Source organism: Nyctereutes procyonoides, unplaced genomic scaffold (genome assembly GCF_905146905.1).
Source record: "Nyctereutes procyonoides isolate TBG_1078 unplaced genomic scaffold, NYPRO_anot_genome, whole genome shotgun sequence".
NCBI classification, from domain to species: domain Eukaryota; kingdom Metazoa; phylum Chordata; class Mammalia; order Carnivora; family Canidae; genus Nyctereutes; species Nyctereutes procyonoides.
In genome coordinates, this window is record NW_026575126.1 from 38,257,125 (window position 1) to 38,273,944 (window position 16,820).

A 16,820-nucleotide genomic window follows, 5' to 3' on the forward strand; every position below is an offset into this window, starting at 1 on the left:
GGGCGGCTTCGCCGGGCGCCCCGCCCCGGGCCCGCAGCTGGCCAATCGCAAGGGGTTTCACAGGCCGCCGTGCACCGGGGACCGTCACCGCGAGGCGACGCTTCGGGGATCCATAGGCCTCAGTGGGCTTTTCTCCCCCGGCCCCTGATCCCAGCCCCAAGGAGACCTCCGGGGCCCGTGCGCGGGGAGCTGCCCGCGCGGCATCCGGGGGGCCCTCGGCGGTCTCGGCCTCCGCCGGTCCCCGCTGCCCGCCGGCGTGTCCTCGGGTGGACGCGCGCGTCGCGAGGGGGAGTTTGCAGACGCTCCCTCCGGTCGGGGACGCGGCTCCTTTAAGGGCGCAGGTGTCCGCGGCGCCGCCCGACGGGAAAGCCTCCGCCGACCCAGGCTACGGAGCCGCACCCGGGGCGCGGGCGCGCGGCGGCAGGGCGCGGGCGGCGGGCGGCGCGCAGCGGGCGGGGCGGCGCGGGGCGCGGGAAGGCGGCGGCGGCGCGCGGGGCAGGCGCGCGGTAGGCAGCCCCCGTAGGCCCCGCCCCGCCCCGCCCGCCGGGGTCCTCGGAGCGCTCGGGCTGCGCGCGGAGCGGGCTCGGGAGGGAAGTCCCGAGACAAAGGGAGCGCCGCCGCCGCCGCCGCCGCCTCGTCCGCCTCGCTCGTCGGGCCGCGGCCGCCCGAGGTGAGCGCGGGGGCGCGGGCGGGCGGCGGGGGGCGCGGGCGGGGGCCGGCCTCGGGGCGCGGGGCCTCCGCCGCCGTCGGGCCCGGCCGGGCGCCTCCCCCCAGCCCCGGCCCGCCCCGCGCCCCCCCCCCCCCCCGCCCGGAGCCGGGCCGCCTCGGACCGCGACGTGCGCCCCCCCCCCCCGCCCCGGGGTCGCGGCCCGCCGGCCTCTCGAGCCCAGCGCGCGCCCGGCCGGGAGCGCGGAGAACGGCCCCCCGGCGCGTGCCCGGCGCAGCCCGGAGCTGCGGCCGCGGTTGACAGGGACGCGAGCCCGCCCGCCGCCCGCCGCCGCCCGCGGGATCCGTTTCCGGGGTCACGGCCCGCCCGCCCGCCGGCCGCCGAGCTCGTGCGCGGGGCCCCGACGCGCCAGCCGCCCCCCTCCCCGAGCCCCGCGGGGTCTCCCGGGGCCGAGCGCAGGGGGCCGGGCCTGCACCTGCCGTGGCCGGGGCGCCTGCGGACCCCAGCTTGCTCCTGCTTTGCTTACGGGGTGCGGGGCTCCGGGCGGCGGAGCCTGGGGAGCCCCGAGGTTCAGGTACCCGGCCTCCAAGTCGGCCCCCCGGGGTTCCGGGAGCCGTCGGGGGGCGGGCGGCCAGGTAGGTACCTCTGCCGGGTGCAGCAGGTGCCCCCCCGCAGCGTGTCTGCGCTCGCACAGGCCCGAGGGGTCGCAGTGCTGCGCCCATTTCACTGATGAGACAGAAACCGTTCAGCCGGGAGATGAGCGCCTAGCCCAAACCCGGGCAGCCAGGGCAGCCAGGAAGCGGCTCTGAGGTCTGTGCCCTCAGGTCGCGGAGCACAGCACGAGGGGAGTTCACCGAGAGTCCAGGCCGCTGCGGGAGCCCTGGCGGGAGGTGGCTGTGGCTGGAGGGCCCGCTCCCGTCCTTGGGCTGTCTCCCCGGCCCGGGAATGGGTCGTCCCATCTCCCGGCTGCTGCTCCGCGGCATCTGGCTTGCACCTAACCGCCCCCCTGAGTGCTTCTCTGTGAGCTTGTCCCTGGGAGATGTGGTTTTAAGCGGGATTCTGAATGAGAGGTTCCCTGCTGTGGTTGAAATGGAGCAAACTGGAGGCTGGTGGGAGTGGGAGCATGTCTGAGCCCAGGTGTGTGCTGGGGACAGGGCAGCTGTGCACCTGTGGCTCTTTGCCCCGCTGGCAGAAACCCACCCCGGTCTGGCCCAGCAGCACCCCCTCGGCAGGAGCTCTCCTGCGACCACCCCTCCTGACTTCCCCCAACCTGGGACACTCTCGCACAGGCCCTGGGGCAGGGCCTCCATGGGCGGTCCTGTCCGATCTTCAGGGCAGAAGAGGTGGCAGGGTGGTGGCACGGGTCCTTTTGCAGACAGCTCTCTGGACGGCCTGGCCTGGCAGGGCCTGCCCCCAGCCCCCGCAGAGCACCCCGTGTTGGGGAGCTCCGGCCTGGGGCTTCAGAAACTTGTTTGGATGCCTGGCGGAGCTTAGGCTCACCGGGGACCTTGCACCTCAGCTACAGAACTGCTTACCAGGCTGCTTGTCTTTGATCGCTGAGGCTCCATGTTGGTTAATTCAGCAGAAGGTTCCTGCCAACTTGCGCTGTCTGCTTCCTGGGGGGGTGAAGGGGGTGCTCCGGTGATCATGCTCTATGCGCCGGGGAGCTTGGGGGCAGGAGTGTGCTGTGCCCTCAAACCTCCTGCAGGGAAGGGCATTTCCACTGACCCAGGGCTTGGGGTTGGCTCAGATTCCACGGAGAAGGACCAGTGGAAATGAAGGTTTTGAGAAACTTGTAGAAGTGAAGCATCTTCTGGCATCAGGGTCCCTGCCCGCTTCTAACCAGAGAACACTTGGGAGGCAGACTGGCCTGCGCTCCTGCAAGCCCTAATCCTCCTCCTCAGGATCAGCACTCACCCTTGTTGCACTGCTGGGCCCCCGCCTCCGGCCCAAACAAATATTCCAGGCGAGTGTGCTGTTCTGTGAAGGAGATCTGGGCAGGTGTGCACCTTGCCGGTCCCAAACTCCCCCTGGCAGGTGTTCCTGGCGGCCAGGTCCGTACAGGGATGGGGACGAAGGGGGCAGACTAGGATTCTGGGATCACGTGGTGAATTGCAGTTCTGTTCTGGGTCAGCATGCTGTTGTCTATATCGAACATAGTCTTGAGGTCAGTTAAGATCAGACCTCGTACAAGGTGTGCTCTGGGGTCACGGTGCCAAAGCTGCAGGCGGCAGCCCGGGGCGGGGGGGGGGGGGTGTCGTCATCATGTCATGCTTTCTGAATGGAGGGCTGTGATTTTTGACTTTTTGTTTTTCTTATAAGCTAAGTACGTGGTTTTTAAAACGGGACCCCATCTAATTGGTCTGGCGGTTTGTCATAACTTAGCCAGCTTCCTGAGACCTGGTCTTTTGCATGACACCAGGGACTACAGTCGTGTTCTTCAGTGGTGATTCCCAGACCCTTCCTCCTACTTGGCTTACTTCTTGGGAAGAGAATTGACCGAGAGCCTTCCAAACCCCAGGCACTAGGTCTCGCCCAGAGTTCTGATGTATGGCCACAGGGGTCTGGGACGTGCATTTTTGACAGGCACCCAGGGCCACACCTGGAGAGCCAGAGATAGCAAGGTCCAGGGCCTGTGTCCACTGAGCTGTTGGTCTCACCCCTGCTGCATGACGGTGTGGGCTCTGGGCAGGGGACTGTGCTGCTCAGGGACCGGGAGGGGGGTGGCTGGGGTGGGGGGTGGGTGTTGGGGCAGAGAGCATGATATGGATTGGACTGCTGAGGGGCAGTTGAGGGTGCGTGAGCTGGGTTTGAGTTGAGGCTCCACACTTAGCCAGCGCCCTACCTTCTGGTCGTTCCCAGGTCTGTCGAGCCTGGTGGGGAAGCAGGGGTGTAGGTGAACCTGAGCCCAGGAACATGGCTGGGAGGTGGTTCTCCTGAACCCACCTAAAAACCCTGGTAGTTGTCGAGAACCCCGCGTTGTACTCAGGAGCATGGGTTGTCGGACCTTTAACCCCATAAGAGCAGAGCAGAGACTTGTCGCCAGGTGTCCATGGAAGCCTGCCTGAAGGGTTGGGGCAGGCTGCTGTCATCCCCTTCCAGGAGACACCCTCTTTGTCTTGTTAAAGCCTTGTTTATGGTAAATGTTGGATTCTAGGAGTCCTCAGTGTTTCCATGGACTTTGAAGAGCAGCAAACAGACTTAGGGCCAGATTCTCCGAGGGCAGGAGGGAGCCAAGGGCAGCTGGGGGCGCCCCGGCCTGTTCTCTGCTGGGTGAGCGGCAGCCCAGAGAGTCTGTTCCACCTGCAGGCAGCGCACAGGTGTGCGCATCAGGCGCCAGGCCACTGATGGGAATAGCCAGAGGCACCAGGCCTTGGGGGCTCGGAGCAGCCGTCTCCCACAGCCAGCATGCTCCCAGGACAGGTGGACGCTGGGCAGGCTGCGGGCTGGCCACTCACCTCCTGCTGACTCCCTGAGTAAATGGGAGACAGGCCTTGATCCATTTGTTGCTTGTGGGGCGGCTGTGGATCTGGGGGCAGGGGGTGGCTGTGGGATGGGTAAGTGGAGGCGGCAGTGGGCGGCGCCCAGGGCCCTGGTGAGAGGTGGGTCTCTTGGGTGCTGCGGGCTGGGTGCTGTCCAGGGACTTGCGCATGATGTGGTCTGAACTGCTGTCCGCCCTGGGGCACCTTTGTACTCCATTGCTTTCAAGAATAAGTGTGGTTTGGGCAGCCCCAGTGGCCCAGCGGTTTGGCGCCACCTTCAGCCCAGGGTGTGATCCTGGAGACCCGGGGTCGAGTCCCGCGTTGGGCTCCCTGCGTGGAGCCTGCTTCTCCCGCTGCCTGTGTCTCTGTCTCTCTCTTTCTGTGTCATGAATATATAAATAAAATCTTAAAAAAAAAAAAAAAGGAATAAGGGTGGTTCTCCTGACCAGACCGGAATCTAGATTCTGAGCTGCGGGCCTTACGCCCCCCACCTCGGCACTGGCAAAGGGGACAGGTGTGCAGGCATCTGCCGGGAGTGCTTGGCCAGGCCTTTCTGTGCAGCACCGGACAGTTGTGTAGCCCCAGGCCTGTGCCTTCACCTCCCTGCACCTCAGGGTCACTGGGAAATGGAGACCACAGTGAGGGCCCTGGGGTCGGGGGGGAGGCCGGGTCAGCCCCGTGGGGCCCCCAGGCGGGGTGGCTCGCTGAGAGCACGGTGCGTGTGCTGCGAGCTGTGAGAGCGGAGGGGCCAGAGGAGCCTGAGGCCGACCCTTGCTAACCGCACGCCCTGCCTGGTCTCTTCCAGGGACTTTGAACATGTCGGGGATCGCCCTCAGCAGACTCGCCCAGGAGAGGAAAGCCTGGAGAAAGGACCACCCGTTTGTAAGGAAAGCTTTATTTCTGCACACAGCAGAGTGGATCCGTTTCTCCTGACGGAAACCGGGACGTCCCCATCCAGCCCGGGCCTATTACGTGCTCTGTGCGGAGGGCCCATGGGGGGGTCACGGGATGGTTCTGCGAGCAGGTGAGACGAAATGCCGCGGCGCTGATGTGCTTGTGTGGTTGTTTTCTCTCAGGGCTTTGTGGCTGTCCCGACAAAGAATCCCGACGGCACGATGAACCTCATGAACTGGGAGTGTGCCATTCCAGGGAAGAAAGGGGTAAGGTGCTGCTCCTCGGCTCGCCCCGTGTGTGGGCCCCATGCCCTCCTGGAGGAGTGGGGAGGAGGCCGAGGTGACGTGTGACACACACAGCCCCCCAGGGCAGCTGTAATTGAGAAAGCAGGAGCTGGCCTGAGGAAGGGGGTGGCTGGGCACCCCCACCAAGCCTGGGGGGCAGACCTGCTGCATCTCTGGGGCAAGAGGATCCTTGAGGGCCTTCGCATTTTCCTTCAGGATCAGCCTCGTGATGCTGGGTCCTGGTGGTCTTTGAGCCCAGGGCAGCTGCTGGCCCTCAGGTGTGGAAGTCCCACGTGGGCCCCCTGGGAAAGCCGTGTGCGGCCTACGTGTGCCAGGCCGGTTAGGATGGGCGTGTTTGAAGCATTTGGAAGTGAGGATCTCCAGCAACCCCACATCTGGTTCTTCCCGGGAGACCCTGAAAGAGAGAGGAGGCCCCTAAGGGGTCCCCATTAGGCCCGACACCTTATCGCCTCTGTTTCTTCCTCCCATGGTTCACGATGACTGTCCCAGGAGCTCAGCCTTGGTGGTTCCCAACAGTCAGTCTCCTTTCTCTCTGCTAAGCCAATGGGATTAGGACATGGCTTTGTCTGCAAGATGATATGCTTTGGGTTCTCCGACCTTTGAGCACCCAGCCTGCACCTCTGCTTTTGCTAAGACCATTCCTGGCCCCTCGTCTGAGGCCAGGGCAGGCACAATGTGGCCATCTCCCTCCCAGAGGAGGCTGGGGAGGGTCATGGAGCTGGAGTGGGGGGGCCTCGTGGCAGCTGCTCAAGTAAAGATCCCAACCCCTCATCCTGGGGTCACCAGGGACAGCCTGCCAGGCCTTGCCTGTCTTCCCAGAAGTCCAGCTCCAGCCCTGCTCCTCTCTTGGGAGGGCTCTTCCCAGGGCCCCTTGGGGCCCACAGAGGCACCGACCTGTCACGGGGACAGCTGATCTTTGGGCCAGTGTAGGAGCCCACCTCCCTGTGGGGGCAGTGCTGGGGGACCTGCCACAGAAGCCAGCTGCTCCTGGGCTTCACCCACCACAGAGGCCAGCAGCACACCTAACTACAGCTTTGCTTCCTAACAGACTCCTTGGGAAGGAGGCTTGTTTAAACTACGGATGCTTTTCAAAGACGATTATCCATCCTCACCCCCAAAATGTAAGTAGAGTGAAGTCCAGCGGAGATCGGAAGTCCCGTGTTCCCTGGGGGCATTTCCAGGGGCACTCATCCTCGAAGCCGGCGGTGGATCTGAACCCGTTCCTAGCGCCCAGTGCTGGGAGCTGCACGTAATGGGCCTAGTCGCAGGCCCTGGCTGTGATGCCCTGGACGGCTCCCGGGCGCTTCCTGGGGAGGAGGTGCCACCACCCCCAGCCCGGGCAGGGATGGGCATGCAGAAGGACAGCGGTGCAGAGCCTCGCCTCTCACAGCCTCCTTTCCCTCTCCCGCTGGTGCTTCACCTGTGGGTGACAGTTTTTCTATCTGGCGTGTGGCCGCAGGAACCCCCGGACAGATAGCACACCAAAGCGGCCAGAGAAGGCTGCACTTAGAGCACCAGAGTGCAGTTAGCAAAACTCGGGGCCAGGCGGGCACTGAGTCCCTCTGGTCTTGTAGCTGCAGATCCACAAACCCTGCCCACAGTTGGTTAATTCAGTGAGCTAACGTGCATATGTGTGTGTAGAAGCGTCCGGCACGGTCCATGGCCGGGCAAGGCCGTGTGTAAATGTTTACACTGGGGTTACTAATTCAGAAGGTAGGCGTGCATTTTCCATTATAATGGCATCTACCAGAAGAATTTTAAAAATTAATGATTAGCTGGGTAACCACGGTGATGGGCGCTTTCATTTCGGGTGGTTTTTTGCTGTTTGAGTAGTTTTTGCCACTTGGCAGGTGTTACTTTAAATAATTGCTTTAATTAAGAAATGAGACAAGTTAGAGTTGCTTTTTTCACTTCTGTGCCACATGATGCTGGAATTCCAAGCAAATGCAATAAGGAAGAAGAAAATCCCCACCGAAGAGCAGGAAAGGGAGACAGTGTGGAGATGTGCTTTATGACACCCGTCTGTGAAGGTTATGGGCCAAAGGATGAACATGTGAGAACCTGTTTTCATAAAGTAGCAACAAATGAAACTGTTGAAACCAGACTGTTTACAATAGCATTAAATACTGTGGAATAAATGCAACCAGAGGCTCAGGGCCTCCAGACTGCAAACTCCGGAGCCTGGCTGAGAGGAGCCAAGGATGGCGCCAGTGACCCACCACCTGGCCCCCGTGACAGGCCGTAACCGAGGCTGTGAAGATGTCTGTCCTCTCCAAGCCAGTCTACGGAGCGTCTGGGGACCCAGTGAGAATGCAGGCACGTTTCTGTGGAACTTGCCTTGCACACCCTAACGTGTAGGAGTGCAGAATGCCCAGAGGCCCTTGGGGTGCCCGGGGTGCTTGGGAGGCCAGGGCGGAGGCTCGTTAGTAGAGGGCACCCAGGCCCATTAGCATGACAGGCAGGATGGGAGTCGGGCAGCCTGGACGCAGGGACATGGTGATTGAGACAAGGGCCTGCGGAGCAGAGTCCACACACGCCATGTGTACAGGGGCTCAGTTCTTGACCAAAGTAACAAGAGGCGGGAGGGTGGGCCAGTGAGGGGCCTGGGTCCACGGGGTATCCTAGCGGAAGACGGGAATTCCCCTTTCTCCCCAGACAGCCTTCCAGATGGACCTTGATGCCCAACAGGCGGAACTGTGCAGCTCTTAGAGGAAGACCCGGGTGGGCAGCCTCTCCATCACTTGGGTAGACACAACCCGTGAAGGAGACAGGGCGCCCCTGCGGGTGGGAAGCCGGTCAGTGGGCCTTGCCTCCACCAGAAGACCCCATGGGAGTGAGGAGGGGAGAGGGGTCTGTAGGTTCATCTGCGAATCAGGAAAAGGCAGCGGCCATCGCATCAGCAGGCCCTGCCCAAGAGGCCCTCCATCCCTCAGGCCCACTCGCAGAGCAGAAGCTGCCCGCCTTGGTCCCCACACGCTGCAAGCCACAGCCAGCCAGAGGGCCTCTAGACACTGTGCCTCTTGAATATTTCCTCTGGAAAGCCATCTGCCATGTCCATGGAGACTGAACTTGGGGCGGCCCCGTATGCAGCAAGGAGGGCTGGAGGCAGCCAAGCGCCCGTGAACACGCCAGGGGCTGGGCCATGGGAGACGGTCCCAGCAGCCAGAGGGCCGACGTGCACAACACAGGCAGTCTCCCAGATAAAGCAGTCAGGGCCAGGTTCCTCATGGAAGTCGGCAGCGGGCCCTGTGACAGGAGGGGACTCTGAGCAGAGCAAGCCAGCGGGACCCGAAGTTGGGGTCAAGGCTTTGGGGGAGGCCGCTGCGCCTTCCTAGATGAGAAGCAAGGCCGACCACTCATTTAATTAAGGACTTGTCCTCACCCAGAAGTGCGATTAGAGACGCGGAAAGGGTGACAGAGTGGGAGAAGGTCCCTTCGAGAAGTGCAGCTGACGGCCTATGTCCAGAACGTGTGCGGTGCTCCTGTGAGCCCAGAGATGGCCTGGGACAAAGACGGACGAGAGACTCGCACAGGAATTTCGAGTAGACCGTGTGTCGCAGTGAACAGGGATGCTTCCCCTGGAGTCACTGGGGTCTGACGTGCGCACACCAGCAACTTCCAGGGACCTGTCACGGTGCTGTCTGTGGTTAACTCGTGTCCCTCCGCGTGGCGGTCGGTGGGCTGGGGGGCCCCGGCGAGCTGGGGGTGGGTGGCCGCCACCTGCCGCAGCATGCGTGACCGTGAGAGCTGGCTCTGCGCACACGAACAGAGCCCTCGAGGGGTGCAGTGCGTACTGGGGGGGTGTTTCCAGATGTGTCTGTCACTGGGGATTCGTCCGGCTTCTCTTGAGCCATTGGACCTTTCTGGGGGTAATTGGCATTTACAGTAAAGGGGGGGTGTCCTGAAATGTCAGCTGCAGGTAACAGTCCCAGGGGGGCTCGAGGCAATTTTCTTGCTCTTTTGTGTTTCATAATTTCTTACGTGTGTTCTTTTTTATTTTATCTTTTTTTACTTTCATGCTTTAAAAGAAAAATTGTGGAGTGGGGTGCTTGGGGTCCTACTATAGGCCTCTCTGAAGCAGGATGATTCTGCTCTGAAAACGGCCACTTGTTTGGGGGCCTCAGGGCTCCTGCCCTCAGTTGTACGCCAGGACTGTCCTCACCGGCCGCGGCGCCTCTCCACCTCCTGAATCTGTCCTGGCTTGGGAAGGGGTGTGGAGCAGTGGGGGCGGCCAGGGGTGGGCCCCCCGGGGCAGGGGAGTGGCTGTCATCCTGCCGGACAGCAGCTGCCACCAGAAATGCATTTGCTTCCTCCCTGTGGTCCAGGTAAATTTGAGCCACCGCTGTTTCACCCGAACGTGTACCCTTCGGGCACAGTGTGCCTGTCCATCCTCGAGGAGGACAAGGACTGGAGGCCAGCCATCACGATTAAGCAGGTAGGGCGCCGGGGTGTGCGGGGCCAGAGGACTGTGGTCTCCCTGCAAAGCCGAGGCCGACGTCCTGGGTCAGTTTGCCTTTCAAACCCCTGAGCTCCGTGTTTTGTCTCACACAGATCTTGTTAGGAATACAGGAACTTCTAAATGAACCAAATATCCAGGACCCAGCTCAAGCAGAGGCCTACACGATTTACTGGTTAGTAGTGGTCTGGCCCCCTTGCTGTGGTCGCCCTGGTTTGCACACACTTCCTGGGAGTCCCGTCTGGGTTGCCCATGAGAAGGATAGCGGCAGGCAGGCTGTGAGTTGGGCAGTAGTCCCTGTCGCCCCTGGCAGCCTGCGAGGGTGGCTCTGAGACACGGGCTGTGACCAGGACATTGAGTGAGGTGGTCAAGGAAGCATCTGAGGGCAGGACGCAAACAAGCAGGCCCTGGAGAGGCAGCTGGAGCTGCATGTGCAAAGGGCCTGTGGTGGGCAGGAACGGGTGACCAGGACTGGTATGGCCACAGCGCTGTTGGGTAGGGGGTGCTCAGGAGGTGGAAGTCAGGTGACGTGGATTCCTGTTGGCCACTTTGTCCCTGATGAGCTATGGCCAGGGAAGCCATCAGCCTTGGTGAAGCCCAGTCCAGCTCCGAGGGAAAGCCCCCAGGTGTGGGCGCCAAAGGAGGCGTGTCTAGTAGCTTGGCTCCCCAGGGGCCCCAGACCTCCCGTGGGGCCTCCTGGCTTGTTCTGGTCACCCAGCGGCTGGGATGTCCCACCCGGTGCCAGGCCATCACGCCTGTCCCAGCCCTTCCCTGCGTGGCACTGTGGTGCCCACCACCTGCGCTGAGGGACAAGGGTCTGGTGCGGCTCCCAGGGAGCGACAGGGTTGAACCCAGCATGGTGGGCCTGTCCAGGTCAGCTGTAGGGACAGCCTGGCCCCGCGCCCAGGCCTTATGTGGGGGGTCCTGGGTCCCCTGGCCGTGTCAGCCGGCCTCCTGGGCTGGGCTGATTGGGGGACCCACTGCTGCATGGCGGGGCCAGCATCCGGGGGTTGGGGAGGCTGGATGGGGCCTGTTCCTTCCAGGGGACGGGTCGGGAATCCGCGGTGCCGAGGGTCAAAGTCGGGTGAGGACTGTTCTGTAGCCACCCTGGACAGTGGCCGGCCGCCCGTCCAGGGGCCATCTGAGGGAGGGCGGGGCTGCAGGAGATGCATTTCCCACGAGAAGGGGCAGCAGGACCCTGCCAAGCAGGCCCGAGGCCCTTGTCCCCAGTAGGCCCCGCTGGAGGCCATGTGTCCCCTTGGCCCCTGAACACCAGCAACTCCCAGGATCATGGCCTGCTGTCCCCCGAGCTGGGCGCTGACCTCTGCCTCTGGGTGTTTGGGGCCACTCAGGACTCGCCGCCTTTCCTCAACCGGCCGCGTGGCCTTCGCAGAGCTGGCTTGCCTTGGCGTGTGCCTTGTCGCAGGGGTGATGTTTGCAGTGGCTGGGGGTGGCCATGGGCGCCCAGGGCTCACTGTCGAGTCGCAGTGGGTACACTGGGTGTCTTCACGCACCCGGGCTCCTCGTTCCCACGGTTTCTCCCACCAGCACCCCTGAGAACACGCTGGAGCGCTTCTGCCCTGGGACCTCAGGGCCAGGCCCTGGCCACTGGCTGAGCAGGGAGCCAGCGGTGTGTCCCGTGGCCTGGACGCCTCCACTGTCAGTGGCCCGAGCAGGTGGCTGGCTCTTGTGGCACCGGCACTGGCACCTGTGCACGCCCAGGGCTGGGCAAAGGGGCCCCGGAGCAGCGCCCTATGAGGCGTGCGTGTAGGGAGCACGGCTCGGTGGGACCCCTAGCTCCCTGGGGAGGGGCACCCCATGCCCCCAGGTGGGTGCCCTCGCAGGCACAGCCCGCTCCTGAGCCCTGGGCCCTGTGCGCCTGTGGCCGACCAATGCCCGGCCATCTGGGTTTTCTTTCCGGAACGATGGCCGCGGCTTCCCATGTAGCCGCTGGTCCCCCCCCCCCCAGCCTTCCTGACCTGAGGCCACCCTCCGAGCCCGCTGTGCACCCCAACACACCATGGGCACCCCCAGACCCCCTCGGGGGCCGCACCCGCTGACCTGTCTCTCTCGACCTCCTTCCTCAGCCAAAACAGAGTGGAGTACGAGAAGAGGGTTCGAGCACAAGCCAAGAAGTTCGCACCTTCATAAGTGGCAACCGTGCGGCAGCGTAAGAAGGAAGGGATTGGTTTGGCAAGAACTTGTTTACAACATTTTTGCAAATCTAACGTTGCTCTGTCCAATTACTAGTCACCTGGGAGGGTGGGCGGGCGCCATGTTCCATTTCCGCCACAGGCACGCTGTCCGCGACTTGCTGAGCTGCCCGGTTTTTCATACAGGGTCTCTTCCTTCAGTCTTTTGTATTTTTGATTGTTATGTAAAACTTGCTTTTATTTTAATATTGATGTCAGTATTTCAACTGCTGTAAAATTATAAACTTTTATACTTCGATGAGCCCCGAGGAGCTAGTTTCCTTTGCTCGCGGATGCAGGCATGCTTCCCACCCACGTGCAGAGCTGCGCAGCCCCCGCCGGCCCCTCCCGCCTCGCTCCCGCAGACCCCGGGTTGTGTTGCTTATGAGCCTCAGCTCCAAAGGCAGCCGGTGTCTCGTTTCCGCATCACTTCCTTTGTGTTTATATGGCGTTTTGTCTGTGTTGCTGTTTAGAGTAAATAAACTGTTTATATAAAGGTTTTTGTTGCATTATCGTCATTAAGAGCGTGAGGAGGCGGCCTCTCGGTGCCTGGCCCCCTCGCGGCTGCAGGCCCGTGGAGCACAGCTCGCTGCTGTGCCCCATGGCGCCCGGACCCGCGTGGCGCTCCACTGGGGCCTCAGTAAATAGCGCTGTAGCGAGGTCGGCCACCCATGTCCAGCGCCGGCCCCCCAGCCCGGGCCTTCGGGCTGCGCACAGAGCCCCTGCGGTCAGGTTGCACCTGGCGTTGGAGCCTCCTAAAGCTGGCGCGGGCTGGATCAGCCCGGGGAGGACCGTGTGCAAGTGGCTCCCCTGGCTCCTGGCACGGCCGGAGCCTGCCTCGGGGCCTGCGGCTGCCCTGGGCACAGGGGGCCTGGCACCCGGACGCCTGGAGGCCCATCTCAGGCCACCATGCACGGGCACTTTCGAGGACTCTGCCCGGGCCGCCGGCAGGGCTGTGCTCCTCGGAAAGCACCCCGAAACCTGAGCCCACCGCACAGCTTCCTGGAGTCGACGCCAGCCCGGTGGGAAGTGCACCTGGGTCGCCTCAGCCTCAGGCGCGGCGCCGGCCCGACTCAAAGACAGAGACAGGGACGAGCTGCAGGGGCCGGGCCTGCCCCTGCCCATCACCGCGGGCAGCCCCCTCCTCGGGCGGGAAAGGGCCCCTGGACGCGGCCCGGCGGCAGGACGGCGGTGGACATGGCGGTGGACATGGAGGCGGCCCCACGGCGCCTCGGCCACAGGACCTGCGGGGCCCGGAGCTTCCAGTGCCTTTTGTTCACCCGCTCGGCTGCATGTTTAGCTGAGCTGAACGTTTGGTGATGGCGATTTGTTTCTGCCACAGAGGGCCTTCCGGGGACTCCTGGCTTGTGTGTTTGCAGCCTCTCCCAGAATGTCTTATTTTGTAACGACTGAGCTACACATAGTAACAGCTGCACATGTATATGGGTAATATATATGGAAATTCAATATATTTTCTAGTTAAAGCATTCTAAGGTAATCGATGTTTCTAGCAAATTGTCATGATTTCGACTAACGAAACGTCCATTTGTGCCACAGTCCTTGGCTTGACAAAGATGTGACTCTTGTAACAGGAGGAGTATGGGATGTGCCATCCCGTGTGATGTGAGGGAAGAGAGTGTGTTCCCAGCATGAGGCGCCTGATGGTTAGGAAGGAGTTGTGGGCAGTACATTAACCACTGTATCTAAGAATCCTCTGATTAAAAACGTTTCCACAAACTGCTGCCTGCAGGGTGTGTCTTTTTGCTGCCCGGCCCACCCTACACAGGCCACCCCCCTGCTGTCAGACCCGTGGGGACCCACGGCGGGGGGGCGGGGGGACCCTGCAGCAGGGTGGGATGCCCCCTGCAGTCCCCGGGGACCAGGCACACGCCTGTGCCGCCCAGTTGCCCGGCATCACCCAGACCCGTGCTGCCCTTGACCCCTGGAAGGGGCCTCCTCAGGGACAGACGACGCGGTCCTCGCAGCGCCCGGGTGCAGGGGACTCCCCCGCTCGGGCCCTGACGGCGGGGCCTGGCTGCGGCTGGGGCCTGGCCTGGGGGCCCCGGGAGAGCCGGGCACACGGCTGAGGGTCCCAGGAGACCCGCAGCCCGTCCAGGCCCAAGCCGCCCCCCACGCGTCCCCCGCAGGGCGCAGCCCCCGCAGCCTGGAGCCTCCATGTTGAGGTTGCCATGACGACGAGCTGCGGGTTGGAGGGCCAGGCGGAGCGCCGACCTGGGCTGGCTCGAACCGGTCTGAGCCTGCTCCAGCAGGGAGGGGCCTGGGAGATGCTGGTCCAGAGTCCGTCCCCAGCCGCCCTGGGGCTGAGTCTGGAGCGTCCCGTCGCTGTGGGCCCCGTCAGTGGGCCCGGCTGGGCTTAGGCCATGGGGCGGGAAGGGGCTGCATCGCCGGGTCGCATCCGGAGGGCCCGTGCTGGGAGGTGGCCCTGCACCCCTGCCCTGCACCCCGCCCGCAGCCCTGAAGCCCTGTGTGGCCCGGCTCCCCACCCCCAGCCCCCACTTAAACCTCAGCCCTGCATGGCCCCCGGGCCTGAGGCCCAAGACCTCCCTGGCTCGGTGCAGGTTTCACCCGTGCAGGTGTTGGCGACAGGACCCCAGTGGGCTTCCTGGACATCGCCCCAGAAGCGAGCGTTTCGGGTGAGGGGCCAGACCCCCTCCCACCTGGCCACCCCTGCTGCAGGCAGAACCACCGAGAATGCCACAGGCAGCGGGACAGATTCCTGCAGACCTGCCCTGGCAGGCACCCTGGCCATGCCCCCTCTTCACACCTCTGACAGGTGCCCAGGTGCGGGGGGGGGGGGGGGGGCGGGGGGGCGGGGGGAGCTGATCCCCGAAGGGCTCTGCCTGCAATTCCAGGGGCTGCCACCAGAGGACACGAGGTCAGCCATCCTCATTTATTCAAGGTTTTTTTTTTTTAGATTTTATTTATTTATTCATGAGAGACAGAGAGTGAGAGAGAGAGAGAGAGAGAGGCAGAGACACAGGCAGAGGGAGCAGCAGGCCCCACGCAGGAAGCCTGACACGGGACTGGATCTCGGGTCTCCAGGGTCAGGCCCTGGGCTGAAGGCAGCGCCAAACCGCTGAGCCACCCGGCCACCCGGGCTGCCCTATTTAAGGTTTTTTTAAGGTTTTATTTATTGACTTGAGAGAGAGAGAGCATGAGGAGGGGGAGACACAGACCCCCCGCTGAGCAGGGAGCCCGACGCGGGGCTCAATCCGAGGACCCTGACATTATGACATGAGCCAAAGGCAGAGGCTTCTCCGATGGACCCCCAGGCACCCCAATATTTTTTTAAGTAATCTCTGCCCCCAACGTGGGGCTCAAACCTGCAACTCCAAGATCAAGAGCTGTGCACTCCACTCGCGGAGCCGGCCCAGTGCCCCGAGTGGCTTTCAAGGGTTAGTGTGGCCTTACGGGGATGTCCGCACCTCCGTGCTGTCCTCTTGGGGTGTTCTCCTGGCCCTAAGGAGGGGACGCCACTCCCCTTGCCTGCCCAAAGCCCAGGGGGTGTGAACCCACGCCCTCACCAGCCCGGCCCATCCTGACCCCTCTGGGTGAGGGGTTCTGTGCCCTAACTCCTGCTGTGACACGTGGGTGCTCCACATTGCCCCCTCCCACCTCCCTCCTACTGTGGGCTCACCCCCCATCTGCGGGCAGGAGCTGAGACCCGGGGGCCAGTCATGGCCACAGGCCCATCCAGCTTGGACCTAGAGGGTGTGAGCTCCTGCCTGGGCCCCACCCTCACCGATGGGCGCACATTCCTGCTGTGACCACTTCACCAACGGAAGGGCGGCAGAGGGTGTGACACGGGCCTGGGCAAGCAGGGCCCGGCCCTCCCTCCCCAGGAGCCCTTTGTGGATGGAGGGCCTGGGGATCTTTTCCTGGGGAAACTGAAGTTCAGGGCAGGGCTTGGGACCCAGCCAGTTGCCATGTGGCCCTGGAAGGGCCTGTCCCCTCTCCAGGTCATAGTTTCCTTATCTGTAAGAGAGGGTGGGGGGGTGCAACGGATCCCAGTGCGAGGGCCGCTGGCTCCGTGCGGCTGGCCCCCGCCCCCTGCTCCCCAAAGGGCATGGGATGCGGTGTGGTGCGCACAGCTGCCCCTCCTAACTTCCTGTTTATAGCAGCTGCAGGATCTCATCTCTTCACCCCAAAGCCATTATGATCACCATGGCAACGAGGCGGGTGTTTGTTCCAACAGGTTGGCGGAACCTGAGGAAGGAGGGCAGGGGTGTGGGGCCCCGGCCCCGAAGGCTCTGGAGACCCCGGCTCAGGACCCGCCAGTGCCCGGGGACTCCTGACTCCTGTCCTGTGCAGAAGGAAGCCAAGGGGTCGCTGGTGCCCCATCCCCTGCTTCTCTCCTGCCCGGGGCGGTGCCTGTCCTCCCGCCTCCGCGTTTGTCCGCCTGTGCGGGGCCAGGATGGAAGCAGGGCCTGGAGGCAGAGCTTCTGGAAGGAGAATCCACCCCGCAGGGCTGTCTCCCTCCACCCCGTAGTTCTGTGTCTCCCCCGGGACAGATGGGCACAGGGCAGCCTGGACACGTGTGGGGCTGGGCCCAGGAGCTGACGTGGGTGGTGGCCCCATCCGGGGGTGATGGGGGAGGCGCGGGGTCCCCACTGACCGGGAGCCATGGCCACGCCCTCCCCACCCACCCCCACTCTCCACAGCGGGATAGGGATAGGGATAGCAGGCACCTCCCCCTGAGCCCTGTTCCTCCTGCCCCCCCCCTGCCCTTGGCCTCCCCCCAGTGACCGTCCTGGCCTGGGCCCGTCTTACCGTGTCCCACCCCAACGGGGCCCACCAGTGGAG

At 63.4% G+C, this 16,820-nt stretch overlaps 1 protein-coding gene across 2 annotated transcripts; it reads left to right on the forward strand.

The window, feature by feature from the left end:
- Positions 1-535: 535 nt before the first annotated feature.
- On the forward strand, positions 536-12,496 carry UBE2I (ubiquitin conjugating enzyme E2 I). Of its 2 annotated transcripts, none has more exons than XM_055340413.1 (7): positions 536-670; positions 4,955-5,031; positions 5,226-5,309; positions 6,397-6,469; positions 9,674-9,783; positions 9,900-9,979; positions 11,892-12,496. In XM_055340413.1, exons 2-7 carry the CDS (start codon positions 4,966-4,968, stop codon positions 11,953-11,955), a joined length of 477 nt encoding a protein of 158 aa, XP_055196388.1. In that variant the 5' UTR covers positions 536-670; positions 4,955-4,965; the 3' UTR covers positions 11,956-12,496. The 2 variants fall into 2 exon arrangements, with proteins under 2 accessions (XP_055196388.1, XP_055196387.1); XM_055340412.1 differs by lacking the exon at positions 536-670 and adding an exon at positions 1,068-1,302.
- Positions 12,497-16,820: the final 4,324 nt, after the last annotated feature.

Coding starts and splice junctions, on each gene's coding strand:
- UBE2I (XM_055340413.1), top strand. CDS start 4,966: ATGTCGGGGATCGCCCTCAGCAGACTCGCCCAGGAGAGGAAAGCCTGG. Junction 5,310..6,396: donor CCATTCCAGGGAAGAAAGGG/GTAAGGTGCTGC, acceptor GCTTCCTAACAG/ACTCCTTGGGAAGGAGGCTT. Junction 6,470..9,673: donor TCCATCCTCACCCCCAAAAT/GTAAGTAGAGTG, acceptor CCTGTGGTCCAG/GTAAATTTGAGCCACCGCTG.